General features: G+C 41.3%; 1 protein-coding gene across 1 annotated transcript in view; it reads left to right on the forward strand.

The window, feature by feature from the left end:
* Positions 1-321: 321 nt before the first annotated feature.
* The window catches only part of LOC104273783 (B-cell scaffold protein with ankyrin repeats-like), a gene marked incomplete at both ends in the record, with an annotated part of 19,279 nt that continues 6,396 nt past the window's right edge, over positions 322-13,204 (forward strand). The window contains 3 exons of the mRNA XM_009869214.1: positions 322-418; positions 1,938-2,243; positions 4,559-4,846. Coding sequence (XP_009867516.1) covers positions 322-418; positions 1,938-2,243; positions 4,559-4,846 — 691 coding nt within the window. The remainder of the gene's footprint in view (positions 419-1,937; positions 2,244-4,558; positions 4,847-13,204) is intronic.

Raw genomic sequence — 13,204 nt, forward strand, 5'->3', positions numbered from 1 at the left:
CCCTGCTCAAGGCAGGGGGTTTGGACTGGATGGCCTTTAGAGGTCCCTTCCAGCCCAACATGTTCTCCGATTCTGTGAATCAGTCCTTGCTGTGCAAACTTGGTTATCACCTCATGGCAGAGCCTTGTCTCCTTTATATGTACCCAGATATATGCATTCCTTTTGCCTGTGGTATGTATACTACTACATAGTTAGAAATGCATGATGTTTCTGCCTCCACTTTTCCCTTAGTAGAATGTTGAATGTTATATCAATAGTGGAGTGTGAAGGTAGACGATGATGTCACCAAAACCAAATGTTCTAATTTATTTTTCTTTCTAGATTAATGCCACAAATAATTTCACCAGTTGTGAGGAGGAAGCAGAAGGTGATGACATTTATGTGCTTATGTCAGGCCCAGCAACTCAACCAGCCATGAGTAAGTCATGTTGTTAGACAGCTTTATCTGTAATAAAGCATGTGCTGTATTAAGTGAGTGGGATTATGGACAAACAGAGGGAGCAGATTATTTTAATACATTTAATTTCCACAAGTTACTGCGACTTCTAGAGAAGGCAGATGACCTGGGAGAAAGAGGAAGACAGGTGAGTGATTCAGTTGTGATAACAAAAAATCATTGGTCAGTAAAACAGACCTCAGTGCAGCCACCCCTCTTGGTAAATTCTGGAAATTTGTAATCTCGAATCTGAATGTAGGAAACTGCCAAATTCTCCAAGTCTTAGAGAGCAACCTTCCTATAAGGGGAAGCACTGCCTACCAGTACAGCCAACTCTTGTGTGGTGGCACAGGTGATAGACATTTTGCAGTTTGATGTTCAGACATTTAGGTATAGATCCATGACAAGCTTGTTGATAATCTGTGTGGTCATAGTCATTCCTCTTGAAAACTGCAAGTGGAGCTGTTATTTGCATTTACTGATGGCATGTATTTTGCATATGTTTTACAGTGTCATGGATCTATAAAGCTAAACTTTATCCTGTTCCTATCTTACCTGTTTTTTAGACATTTTATCTTTTCAATCGTCTCATATTCTGTATGGCGAGGATGTTTCTTATTTGCGAAGTTTATACTGGTTGTTTTAAGCACATCTATAGACACTGTAAAAATGTGAACTAGAAACCTGGTTAGCCTTGGTAGTTTTTCATTGTCTGTCACACTATGTATGGGAACACCCCAGGGTGGACGTATGGAAGAAGAACATGGACTGTAACAGCTGCTCATGTTAGCCAGTGGTGAAAGAAAGGCATCGCCAGAGGATAACTCGTAAAGGAAACTTACCTCAAGGGCCTGATATTACTTGCTGTGCATTGACTATAAGTCTGCTGATAGACTTTTATAGTTTACTCTGTTGTGTTACTGAGGTTGACTACCCAAATCTTGGTGCTGTACATAGTGATTAGAACATACACTTTCACATCACTCCCCTATAATCTTGTTCCATGGTCTGTGGGCCTCTAAAAACAGAAGAGCTCTATTTCCATATGAGTGCAGCCATGTCTCCCAGGAGCAATGTTTACTTCATTTTAGAAAGCTATTTAAATAAGCACCTAAACTCCATTGTATAAAAACAAGCTGCACAGTTATGAAAGCTATGGCTTTATTTTACTTAGTCTTGCACTGTGCTGCATTGAAAGTCAAGTAATACAAATTATGGAGGCAAGGCAAGTGTGTGTGATTTTATTCTGACAGCAACTCTAGGCAATTTTAACATTGTGTGAATGAAGGTGGTGCATATCAGTGTAGCAAGATACAGTAAGAACTTCCACTGTTGATTTGGTAAATATTTTAAAAGCTATTCACTGACTGTGTATTTGACAGCTTTCCTGCTGCATCAGTTCATAAAAGTTTTATTAGCCATTGTGTTGCTTCTCCGGGAATCCTTGAAAGGGGAAATGTTTCCAGATGGCAGATTTTAAATGAAATAATGTATTCTTTAGCATTAAAAGCCAAGCAGAACACAAGAGATCAATATGGAATTGGATCAAGATGCCAACAAGAAGCTGAGGTGGATGAGGAAAAGAAAGCTGATGTAGAAGGCAGTGGAGAGGAGGCAAAACATGAAGATCAAGAAGAGGAGGATTCATACAGCTTTCACAGCAGTCGTGACAGCTTGTATGCCAGCATACCTGATGATCTTGAAGAGAACAGAAGAAACTGCTTTTTCTCTAAGGGGCCACCCCCTCCTCCCCCTCGAAACCTGCCTGGCATCCTAAGACAGGACGATCTGCACAATTTATTGCAAGGTACAATCTTGGGAGGAAAATAAGAAACATGTACAAGTGTAGACTGGGTACTGCTGTAGAGATTATATATGATCGCTTCTTCTAACACTAGTAGCTAGGCAGTATGGCCCAAATTCTGTAAAGCAAGCATGTGCATATGAACTTTGCTGCATCAAGATATTCATGGCCAGGTATGTCTGCTAATACTCTGGTACGGACTGCCGGGTTCAAGTTTCATGTTTTCCTCACTCTACCCATCTCAGACAGCTGCCAAATAGTACCTGATGCCTTGGATTTATGAGAGGCTTGAAACAAAAGATTGAGCTTGTATTTTTGTCAAGCTGACTAATGTATTTACCATTTAAAAATACTAACTACTATCTTGATTTAACACAGCTTGGAATTTCACAAGTAGAATTAATCAAAAGTGACTGAGTAGAGAAGAAACAGTATTTTATTAAATTTTAGCCAGTGTTGTGGTTAGAAATAAAAAGCTGTATATTGTGTTGCAGATTGAAAAGAAAGGGAGAAATTGTGACCTTTAATGCAATGCTTTGCCTTTTTTTCCTGTTTTTTAATACTTCTGCTGCCAAGTAAAAATCTAAAATTTAATGTTGTAATTTGATTCAAGTGATGAGAAGCCCAAAATACTGCTTGCATGTATTTCAGAAGAGATGATTATTATTTTTCTCATTGTGAAAAATAAGTATGCGAAACAGTTCAAGCCTAAATGCCAGTCTTAAATAGTCACATGGAAAAAAAAAAACCTTCTTATTTGTCATGGAGACTTCCGATAAGTGTGCATACAAATTGCTTCTCGGTTTTTCCTGTTATTCCTGTTAACTCTGTTATAAAATGTGGCATAACCTATTAGAGTCTTAAATTACCATCATCAAGCACTTCGAGGTTCACATAGGTAGACAGAAATAGCTTTTTAGCTATTTTAGTAGTTATAAAGTCCCGCTGAAGTCTTCTCTTCTCTAGGCTGAACAATCCCAGCTCCCTCAGCCCCTGGATCATCTTTGTGGCCCTCCTCTGAATTGGTTCCAACAGATCCATGTCCCTCTTAAGGTGAGGGCACCAGAACTGGACACAGTATTCGAGGTGGGGTCTTACAAGAGCAGAGTAAAGGGGGAGAATCACCTCTCTCGACCTGCTGACCACGCTTCTCTTGATACATCCCAGGATGGGGTTGGCCTTCTGGGCTGCATGAGTGCACTGCCGGCTCATGGTGATCCCATCTATCAACGCCCCCAAATCCTTCTCTTCAGGGCTACTCTCAACCCACTCTGTGCCCGGTTTGTATCTGTGCCTGGGACAGGCCTGACCCAGGTGGCAATGGGGTGGGAGCTATCGTATTTCCTCTAAATGAGGATGGTGCTTGCTTTCAAAGAGTAGCTCTAGTGAGTCATTGCCATGTATTTTTTGTCAGCCACTTGCTTTAAGTGGAATTTATTGTGTGGAATACCTAAAAGGCAAATACCTTCTTGAAGTCTGTTTTGGCAGTGACATGAGAGTGCCCCTGTGGGAGTTAAAGAAAAGAAAAAAAAAAAGAATATGCTACAGAGAAACAAACAGAACTTTTATAGTGACATGAAAACAGAATATTTTTCATATTAAATATGGCAGGCGTATTAATCTCACTTGTTTTAAAACATTTTTATTTTAAAGGTAAAGCAAGGTCTGAGTAGTTGTACTATAAAATAAGTGAAATATACTGAGTCAGGGAAGTTATGGGGACAGGAGGGGTTTGGATAGTCTTAGCATAGATTATGAGAGGTCATAAATTTAATCTACACTCTAAGAGGCTTTTAAAATTTATTTTCAGCTTGTCCTATGGTACATCTTTAATAAAGCTCTCAAAACGAAGTGGGACATTGAATATGTATTAAAGACAAAACCTAATGTTTTCTAAAATAAGTTTCAGTTCTTCAGTCGTTGTTGCAACAGTGAAAAAATAGCCTGACTTTCCAAAATATCAAGGGCCATGGGTACCACTGACTTGGCTTCCCCATTAAAAAACTATCTTTGCGTGACTCCTGGGGGAGCACCTGGGGACACTGAGTATTTCTTTTAAATAAGCCCATTTATTTGGGGCCTAATAGTTAAGCATCTGTTTTTGATAATCTGATGTGAAATAATGAGAAGGTCCTGAAGTTGGAGTTAGTCATTTGGGACAGTCTCTCTGCTGACTAAGATGATCAGAAGTGTCTGAAAACAGAGCACTTTAACTAGAAGTGAAGTTAGGTCTGAGTTGCTTTAGGAAATTCTAAAGCTTTGAGTTAATTTCTAGTCAACTTTCGTTATATATGGAACACAACTCCTCGCTTTTTCAGAGAGGAATTTTGCGGAGGACAGAAGTGAAAGAGAAGTTGGTGACAAACTTGTAACAGCATGCTACAGAGAAGACCAAGATGCTTGTGAGGGAGACAGCAACAGCGAGGAAGAACACCCATATGCCTTTGCAGAACCGGATGAATCTCTGTACGATTTCGTACTGGCTGAGGAGCAGGAAGAGAAGAGGAAAGAACATGGGTCCTTTATCAAGAACAGGCCGCCAGCCCCTGCCCCTCGTTCCATGTGTTTGCCAGTCAGAGAGGAGAACACTCCTTATATAGTACAAGGTTAGTGCTGCTGCTTCGTAAATATTTGCTGGTAGAATATAGAAGTGTCTCCTCTATTTGATGAAGAGTATTTTTTTAAAGACTAAGTTCCTTCTTCAGTTACGTTCAAACCAACAAATTGGTTGATTCGGTCAACTTATTCTCACCTTTCAAATTAGCTGAGAACATCTCTGACTAATATTAATTTTCAGTTTGTATCTCAGATAGTATCACTTTTTTGGTTTAATTTTACAAAAATTATGACCAAATGATGGAAAATTAAGAATCACTGGGCTAGACGCCTGTCTATTTTAACGGTGCAATACAGAACATGTAATTTGAATCTCCATTTGTTTTCTTTGTCAAAATGTTTTTATTAAATTCTAAGAGAGGGATTTTAGGCATATTTTATTTTTTTTCTGATAACAGCAGTAGGAAGAAATGCCTGTGTGAGAACTCCTCTTTCAAATACCCTTTTTCCAAGGCAAGGTGCTAGAAGAGGGCACCTGAAGAAGACTTATGACCTTTTGCCTTTTCTGTGCAACATTTTTGAGCTTACTCATGGAAATGTAAGGCTGGAAGACAGTTCTGATATCTTGTAGTCCAATTCAAACTGAAACCAAATTTCAAAATAATGAAAGGAATTTCTGTGAACCTATTCATCTCAGAACTTCAAATTTAGTCATTAGTGTTTAGTGAGCACCAAGGCATTAGGGATTCACAAGCCCCATTGCTGGCTTAAATGATTTGTTTGGAGTTACACTGAGGGTTTGTTGGAGAGAGAAGTCCTGTTCCGCAGAGCAACTTTTAGTTACTCAACTGAGGCATCCTTCCCTCCCCTGTATTCTCTCTCCATTTACTAAATACCTTTTAACTTGTAAAATAGATTAAATAATATTCCTGTAAGAAACAGATTGTCTTCACTGCACAGTTCTGGTTGATCTTCAGAACCATTTCCTTTTTGGGTATGGTAAGACACAGGTCCTGTGGGAAAAATGGGATTAAAGAATGAAGCATGATGCACAGAGCAAGGCTGTGTTAAGGCTACACAGTCATCCACAACTGGATCTCAGTGTACTTTGGGAGTTCATGGAAAGAACAGGCTTCATGCCCCGAGGATATGACCTCTCATATCTGAGGATTGCAGGTTCTGTCACGACAGTGCCATGCACAGATTCAAGAGAAGGATTTATTTTTGCCCTTTATGTATGCACAGAGGTGATGCAAAATTACAGTCTCGTTTATTGCCAAAAAAAGAAAAAAGTGTGAGCTTTGTTTAGCAGAAATGCCTTTGGCCTTTAGGATTGCATTTTGGTTTTTATTTTTGTATCCATCAGGACAAATCAAGTGGCTGAATTCCAGTGAGGGCTTTCACCATACATTGACATCCATGAAGTTACAGGAGAATATCTTCTCCTTTAGGCAAAAGTAGTGGTGTTTCTGTGAGAACAGCAGTAAAGAAAGTGAACAAGTAGCTTTCAAATACATGGAGGCTCAGGTTTACTCTAGGCAGAAAGCCTGCTCCATGTAGATTATCACTTGGTGCCTTGCAGAATAGAGTAGTGGAACTGTTGATCTGTAGAAAACAAACTCAGAACTTCATCAGCCCATTTTTAGAATCTCTTTCAGAGCAGGATCTACACTTTGAAACCTAGGCAGTAGACACTCGGTGGTGCAGGCTGTCATGGATGAACTACCACAATTTACAGTTTGAGCATCTGACCTGAATTTGCTGACAAATAATTTCTGGGAAACATGAGTGAGTTGAAAGTTAAATGTTCTAATCATTTTCACTCAGTTGCATGTATTCTATTTTCAGATTTTAAAGAACATGCAAACTACTGTACTGAACACTGCTAAACATACTGCATCTTTAGCAGTCAGGGAGGACATTTATTCTTTAATTTAGACCTTTGCAAGAATTCTGCCTTTTGTGTGAAAGGCTCATCAACCAATGAAGCTGCAAATTGGTGCCAAATTGCTTGTTGTCCAGATGGCGCGCACTCTTAGTGTGCCTCCTTTCCATTCCTCAAGTGCTTAGTATTCCTTTGTAGGCTATTTCAGTGTTTTTTCAATTGTCTGCTGCCAAAACAACTGTTAAATAAATGTATGAAGCTGTTGCATTTTCAGTTTACCATGCAATTTTAATGTTCCCTATTGATACCAGATTTGATTGAGCTGGAAACCAAAGTCCCTGGTGTATTTTTAAGACAGGTGCATGAGTTTCTGTCATGCCTTCCTACCATTCCTGAAGTCTGACCTACCAGAGCTGCCTCAGGGCTTAAGGATTGCCTTACTGTCCTGGTTTGATCATTTCCCTCTTATCAGAGACCACCAGTATGAGAGGGTTTCTGTGCAGCAAGGACACCTGTCCTACAGGAGTGTAAATAAAACTCTATAGACTTTATTCCTTTGCAAACCTCTCACAAACAAATCCCTGAAGGAATGCAGTTCCCCTCTGTGCACTGGAAAATTTTACTATTTAAAGATGGGACTTCACACTATGGTTAAAAGTAGAATAATATGTTTCCCAGTTACTATCCCAGAAGAGAATGCCATTCTCATTGCTCATCAAAATCATAGGGTATGCAGGAAAAGTAGCAGTCAGTGTTTATTTTTAGAGAGGCAGAATATATCATGTACAGAATAGACAACATAAACCCAGATGAGATGGGAAAAAAAAACAACAAACCAAACAAAATCCAGAACGGAACTGTTAGTGTCTTGGAAACTTATAAGGCTAATTACTGGGAACTCTAGTGATCACTTCTTGAGTTTGTAATTCTTACTATGCAGATTGTTTTGTAGTGTTCTAAAGCACAGGTTTCCAAAGTGAAGCCTCAGAGCCCATGCAAACTGCAGAACATTTATGTCCGACAGGGATTTTATAGTACTTTCCTACAGTGAGTATAAAGTACTGCACTGCAGATGAATTTCATTATGCATCCCCAACTTAAGAGTGTTTTTCCATGAATAAAATACTAGGAACCACTGCTCAGCTGCCTTAAAGCACTTAGAATGTTTTTAAAGATCTGGCTAGGAAGTGGTACAATGGCTTCACCCACTCTGTTCATTTGGTCAGATTTTTTGCTACCTTTTGTAGATTGAAACATGTACTGAATAAAGTGCACAGAGAGAAAATATTTATAGGATGCTGCCTGGTTGAAAAGTAAACTGTTCTAAATAACATATTTCTGGTAAAACCAAATACAGTCTTCCCCTTTTTGCTTTCTCTACTGAAGAGAACTGGGACTGCATAAATATATTCAGGTTTTACATGCCGAAGAAATATTCCTGAGTATATCTCTACCAACTTCCATAATCCCCCCAAGTTGCATTTTTGACAGAGCAGCAGTGGAGAGTTGTCTTTGTTGCATATAGTATACATTGACACTGCTTTTTGATTGGCATCTTAAACCAGCCACGAGTACCTATTCTTCTCGCTCTTTACCTCTTCTGTAAGAAGGGGTTCTGGTTCTCTTGTTATCTTACCCCAGGTGCAGGGGAGTCACCTCTGTGTAGTCTCCTGAGGTCCTTCCCTGACCAAGGTTGCTGGGATTCGAACAGATTTGAGCTCGTATTTGACAGACTCAGAATCTCACTGCAGATTGGAAAGAGTATTGCTGGTGAGCATATGTTTATTTTTAGATTAATGTTTTCACAATGTCATTACACTGTGATTCTTTTTTAAGTCATTTTACTTTTGATCTGAGAAAACCATGGGTTTTTTTCAATCTCAACTGACTAATTATGTGGCTGTGGAAGGCAGAGGCTGACAACAGCCTGTGTTAAGTTGTGATGAGTGGATGTGGTGCTGTAGCTGAAAACCCCAAGCAGCGTGCATCAGGGCACTGCAAATAACGTTGTGGCATGGCAATTTGATATTTCTGCAAATGCATGTGGCATCATATAGTCTTTATTCTGATGAGATGACTGTTGTGTTCTCATAAATATCTTGAGTGTCCGGCAAGACATTTAGAACAGACCAGAACTTCTGTACCAGTTTACATGTGATCACTGGTTTTCTCACACCAGTGCTGTTAAAACTGGCCAATCTTTTTCCCCTTGCTTTCTGACAGCACGAGTTCACTCAGACACCAATGCTGCCATGACAGGACAGCGACTGGGACTTGCGCCTTTGTTACCTTGTGCTGCACAGCACAGACAACCCTTCTCCACAACGGTTGGACCTAACTAGACCAGAGTCACGAGACATGCTGATACGCCTTTGTGCTGTGCTCAGCTGTGTTGCCTCAGAAAAATAAAAAAGGCTGTACTGTTTGCAATGTCCCATTTCCTTAGCTAATTTCATGTTACAAATCACTGGAAGTTTTTTTTCATCTTAAATATGTGAAATATTTTCTATAAATTTTAGAAGTGATCCCTAATCATCACTCCCAAAACTTACAGGTTAGCATTGCATTGAGGACCTGGTCCTCATGCAGAGGGATGCGAGCTCAGTGTGTTAGCAAACAAAACAGACGAAAGAAAAATGAGATCTAAAAGATGTGAACAAACATCTGCAGAGTTCTCATCTCCTGAATATTAAGCATCATTCTATTATATTCCTTCCTTAGTATTCTCTGTGTATTTATCATCTCTTGCTGTGCTACATCTAATTTGCGATCTAATCCCTACCATAAAAAGATCTTGAAAGTTTTATTTGCCTAGGTAGTATGCACACACAGTTTAGCTGTTAAAATGTTTAAATAACAGGAAAAAAAATCAAGTGGGCAAAGATAGGAGTCTCTCCCTGCAACACATCCCAACTAGCAGTTCATCCCTCCTCTTCCATCTTTCCATTAATCATAAATTAATTGCATGACAATTCTAAAACTAATGAAGCAAAAACCTCCTAAGAACAAGGAGGGAGTTGCAAAGTCACTGTAATTTGCAACTAAGTTGAGATGTGCTTAATATGTGCAACCCTAGTATATTAATTAACTTGCATTATCATTTAACCTTGTGTTCCTATAAAGATTTTGTTCACCTGGATTTTAATTTTGAATGTTTCCTAGATAAAACAGTCATGACAATAGATAATTTTGTTTGGAATATCAGCTCAACGAAGCTGATGAGTAAATGCATCTTGAATTGATGCAAACTGATTTCAGTTTAGTAATATTTACTGATTTTTTAATTTTTTTTCCCACTGTGTCTTTTGGGGAATGTGATTCTGTGATTCTGTGAATGGAGGCAGGTCCCTCCCTGGAGAGGCAGGAGAGGCAAGAGAGACCCCTCCCAACCTCCCTCGTCAACCCAGTCTTACCAGTTGCCCATACACAACAGGTATGGGACTCTAGTAAGAGAGGGCTGGGCAAATGGGGATGGAGATGAAAGTCCATCCGTGCAGTTGCCCAGAATGGGTCAGCCAGTTCCACAACGTAGGACTAGTGCAATCAAAAAAAACAGAAAGGTGATAGTATTGGGGGATTCTCTTCTCAGGGGAACTGAGGGCCCCATATGCAGGCCAGATCCATCCCACAGGAGGATGCTGCCTACCTGGAACATGGATTAGGGACATTTTTAAGAACCTCCCCAATCTGGTGTGGCCATGGTTATGCAGATTTGGAGCTATGAGGTTATGGATGGTAGTACAAAAGCAATTAAAAAAGAATTCAGGGCTTTGGGGAGATGGCTTGAAGGCTTGGGATCACAGGTGGGGTTCTCCTCAATCCCTTTAGTGACAGGGATGGATTTTGAAGGAAAGAGGAAAACCCATGTGATTAACACATGGCTTAGAGATTGGTGCCACCACCAGAATTTTGTGGGTTTTTGACCACAGGAAAGTTTTCATGGCACTAGGTCTACTGGCAACAGATGGAATCCATCTGTCCCATAAGAGGAAAAGAATCTTTGCACATGCATTGACAAGGCTTTAAACTAGTTTTGAATGGGGACAGGAATGTAACTGGTCTTGCCAGTGAGAACCCTGGGTGTAGTAGCCCAGCATTTGTGGGGCAATGTGTGGGCATCTTAAATAACCAGAAGGTCTACCACCCCTCAAGGTTGAAAACTATGTACTTGGCTCCCTCCCTGAAATGTTTATGCAACAATGCATGCAGCATGGGCAATAAACAGGAGGAGCTGGAGGCACTGTGCAATAGGAAAACTATGATATAGCAGCCATCACAGAAACCTGGTGGGATGACTCTCACAACCGGAGTGCTGCAGTCAATGGATACCAACTTTTCAGAAGGGATAGGCAAGGAAGAAGAGGTGAGGAAGTGACCCTCTATGTTAGGGAGACATGTGAAAGCATACATATTAATGAAGATGATGATAGGATCAAGTCCTTATGGTTGAGAATCAGGAGTAAGGCCAGCAAGAGTGATAGCATGGTGGGAATCTGTTATAGACCATCCAACCAGGATGGAGAAGTAGATGAAATTTTTTATAAGCAGTTGAGAGAGGTTTCACAATCACTACCCCTTGTGGGGGTAGTCCCGTGGGGGACTTCAACTTCCCAGATGTCTGCTGGAGATACAACACAGCAGTGAGAGAACAGTTCCGGGGATTCCTGGAGTGTGTGGAAGATAATTTCCTGACACAACTGGTGAGGGAGCCAACCAGGGAAGTTGCCCTCCTGGATCTGTTTCTTATCAACAGGGAAGAACTTGCAGGGAGTAAAGGTTGGAGGCCATCTAGGGCATAGTGATCATGAGATGATTGAATTTTCAATCCTTGGAGAAACCAGGAGAGGGGTTAGTAAAACTGCCACCTTAGACTTCCGGAGGGCAAACTTTGAGTTGTTCGGGTGACTGATTGACAAAGTCCCTTGGGAGGCTGCCCTGAAGGATATAAGAATCAAGGAAGGCTGGACATACTTCAAGAGGGACGTCTTAAAGGCACGGGAGGAGGCTGTCCTCATGTGCCGAAAAACAAGTCGGTGGCGAAGGAGACCTGCCTGGCTAAATAGGGACCTTTGGCTGGACCTCAAGAACAAAAGGAGAATCTATGACCTTTGGAGGAGGGAGCAGGTCTGGTATGAAGACTATAAAGCTGTAGTGAAGCTATGCAGGGAGAAAATTAGGAGAGCCAAAGCACAGCTAGAACTAAACCCAGCTACAGCTGTTAATGATAATAAAAAATGTTTCTGTAAATTCATTAACAAGAAAAGTAGGATTAGGGAAAATCTCCATCCTTTATTGGATGCAGAGGGAAACAGGGACAAAGGATGAGGAAAAGGCTGAGCTACTTGATGCCTACTTTGTCTCCTAGCAGTGGAACTAGCTGTTCCCTGGACACCCAACCTCATGAGCTAGGAGACAGGGAGAGGAAGCAGAATGAGGGCAATTAAAGGGGAAGTGGTCAGTGACCTGCTACACCACTTAGATGCACACAAGTCTATGGGGCTGGATGGGTTACGCCCAAGGGTGCTGAAAGAGTTGGCAGATGTACTTGCCAAGCCACTTTCCATGATTTACCTGAAGTCCTGGCTAACTGGAGAGGTCCCAGTGGACTGGAAGGCAGCAAATCATAGATGTAACACCTATCTACTAGAAAGGCAGAAAGGAGGATCCGGGAAACTATAGACCTGTCAGTCTGACCTCAGTACCAGGGCAGGTCATGGGGCAGATCATCTCCAATGCCATTACACGCACTATAGAGGGCAGCCAGGTGATCAGGCTCAGTCAACATGAGTTTATGAAAGGCAGGTCCTGCCTGATGAACCTGATCTCCTTCTGTGACAAGATGACACGACTACTGGACAAAGGAAATGCTGTGGTTATTGTCTGCCTAGACTTTTGAAAAGCCTTTGACTGTTCCCCACAAAACTCTCATGAAAAAACTGGCTGCTCGTGGCTTGAATGAGCGTACAATCTGGTGGATAAAGCACTGGCTGGACGGACGGGCCCAAAGAGTGGTGATCAATGGAGTTAAATCCAGCTGGCAGCTGGTCACAAGTGGTGTTCCTCAGGGCTCAGTGTTGGGATCATTTCTGTTTAACATCTTTATGATGATCTTGATACGGACACAGAGTGTATCATCAGTAAGTTTGCTGATGACACCAAGTTGGGTGGGAGTGTTGATCTGCACGAGGGTAGGGCAGCCCTACAGAGAGACTTGGATAGATTGGATTGATGGGCCAATGTTAATGGTGTGAGCTTCAACAAGGCCAAGTGCCAGGTCCTGCACTTGGGCCACAACAACCCCACAGCAACGCTACAGGCTTGGGCAAGTGTGGCTGGAAAGCTGTCTCGCAGAAAGGGACCTGGAGGTTCTAGTTTACAAGCCGCTGACTATGAGCCAGCAGTGTGCCCAGGTGGCCAAGAAAGCCAGTGGCATCCTGGTTTGTATTAGAAACAGTGTGACCAGCAGGAGTAGGGAGGTGATTGTCCCCCTCTACACTGGTGAGGCCACACCTTGAGTATTGTG

Source organism: Apaloderma vittatum, unplaced genomic scaffold, assembly GCF_000703405.1.
Source record: "Apaloderma vittatum isolate BGI_N311 unplaced genomic scaffold, ASM70340v1 scaffold14775, whole genome shotgun sequence".
NCBI lineage: Eukaryota > Metazoa > Chordata > Aves > Trogoniformes > Trogonidae > Apaloderma > Apaloderma vittatum.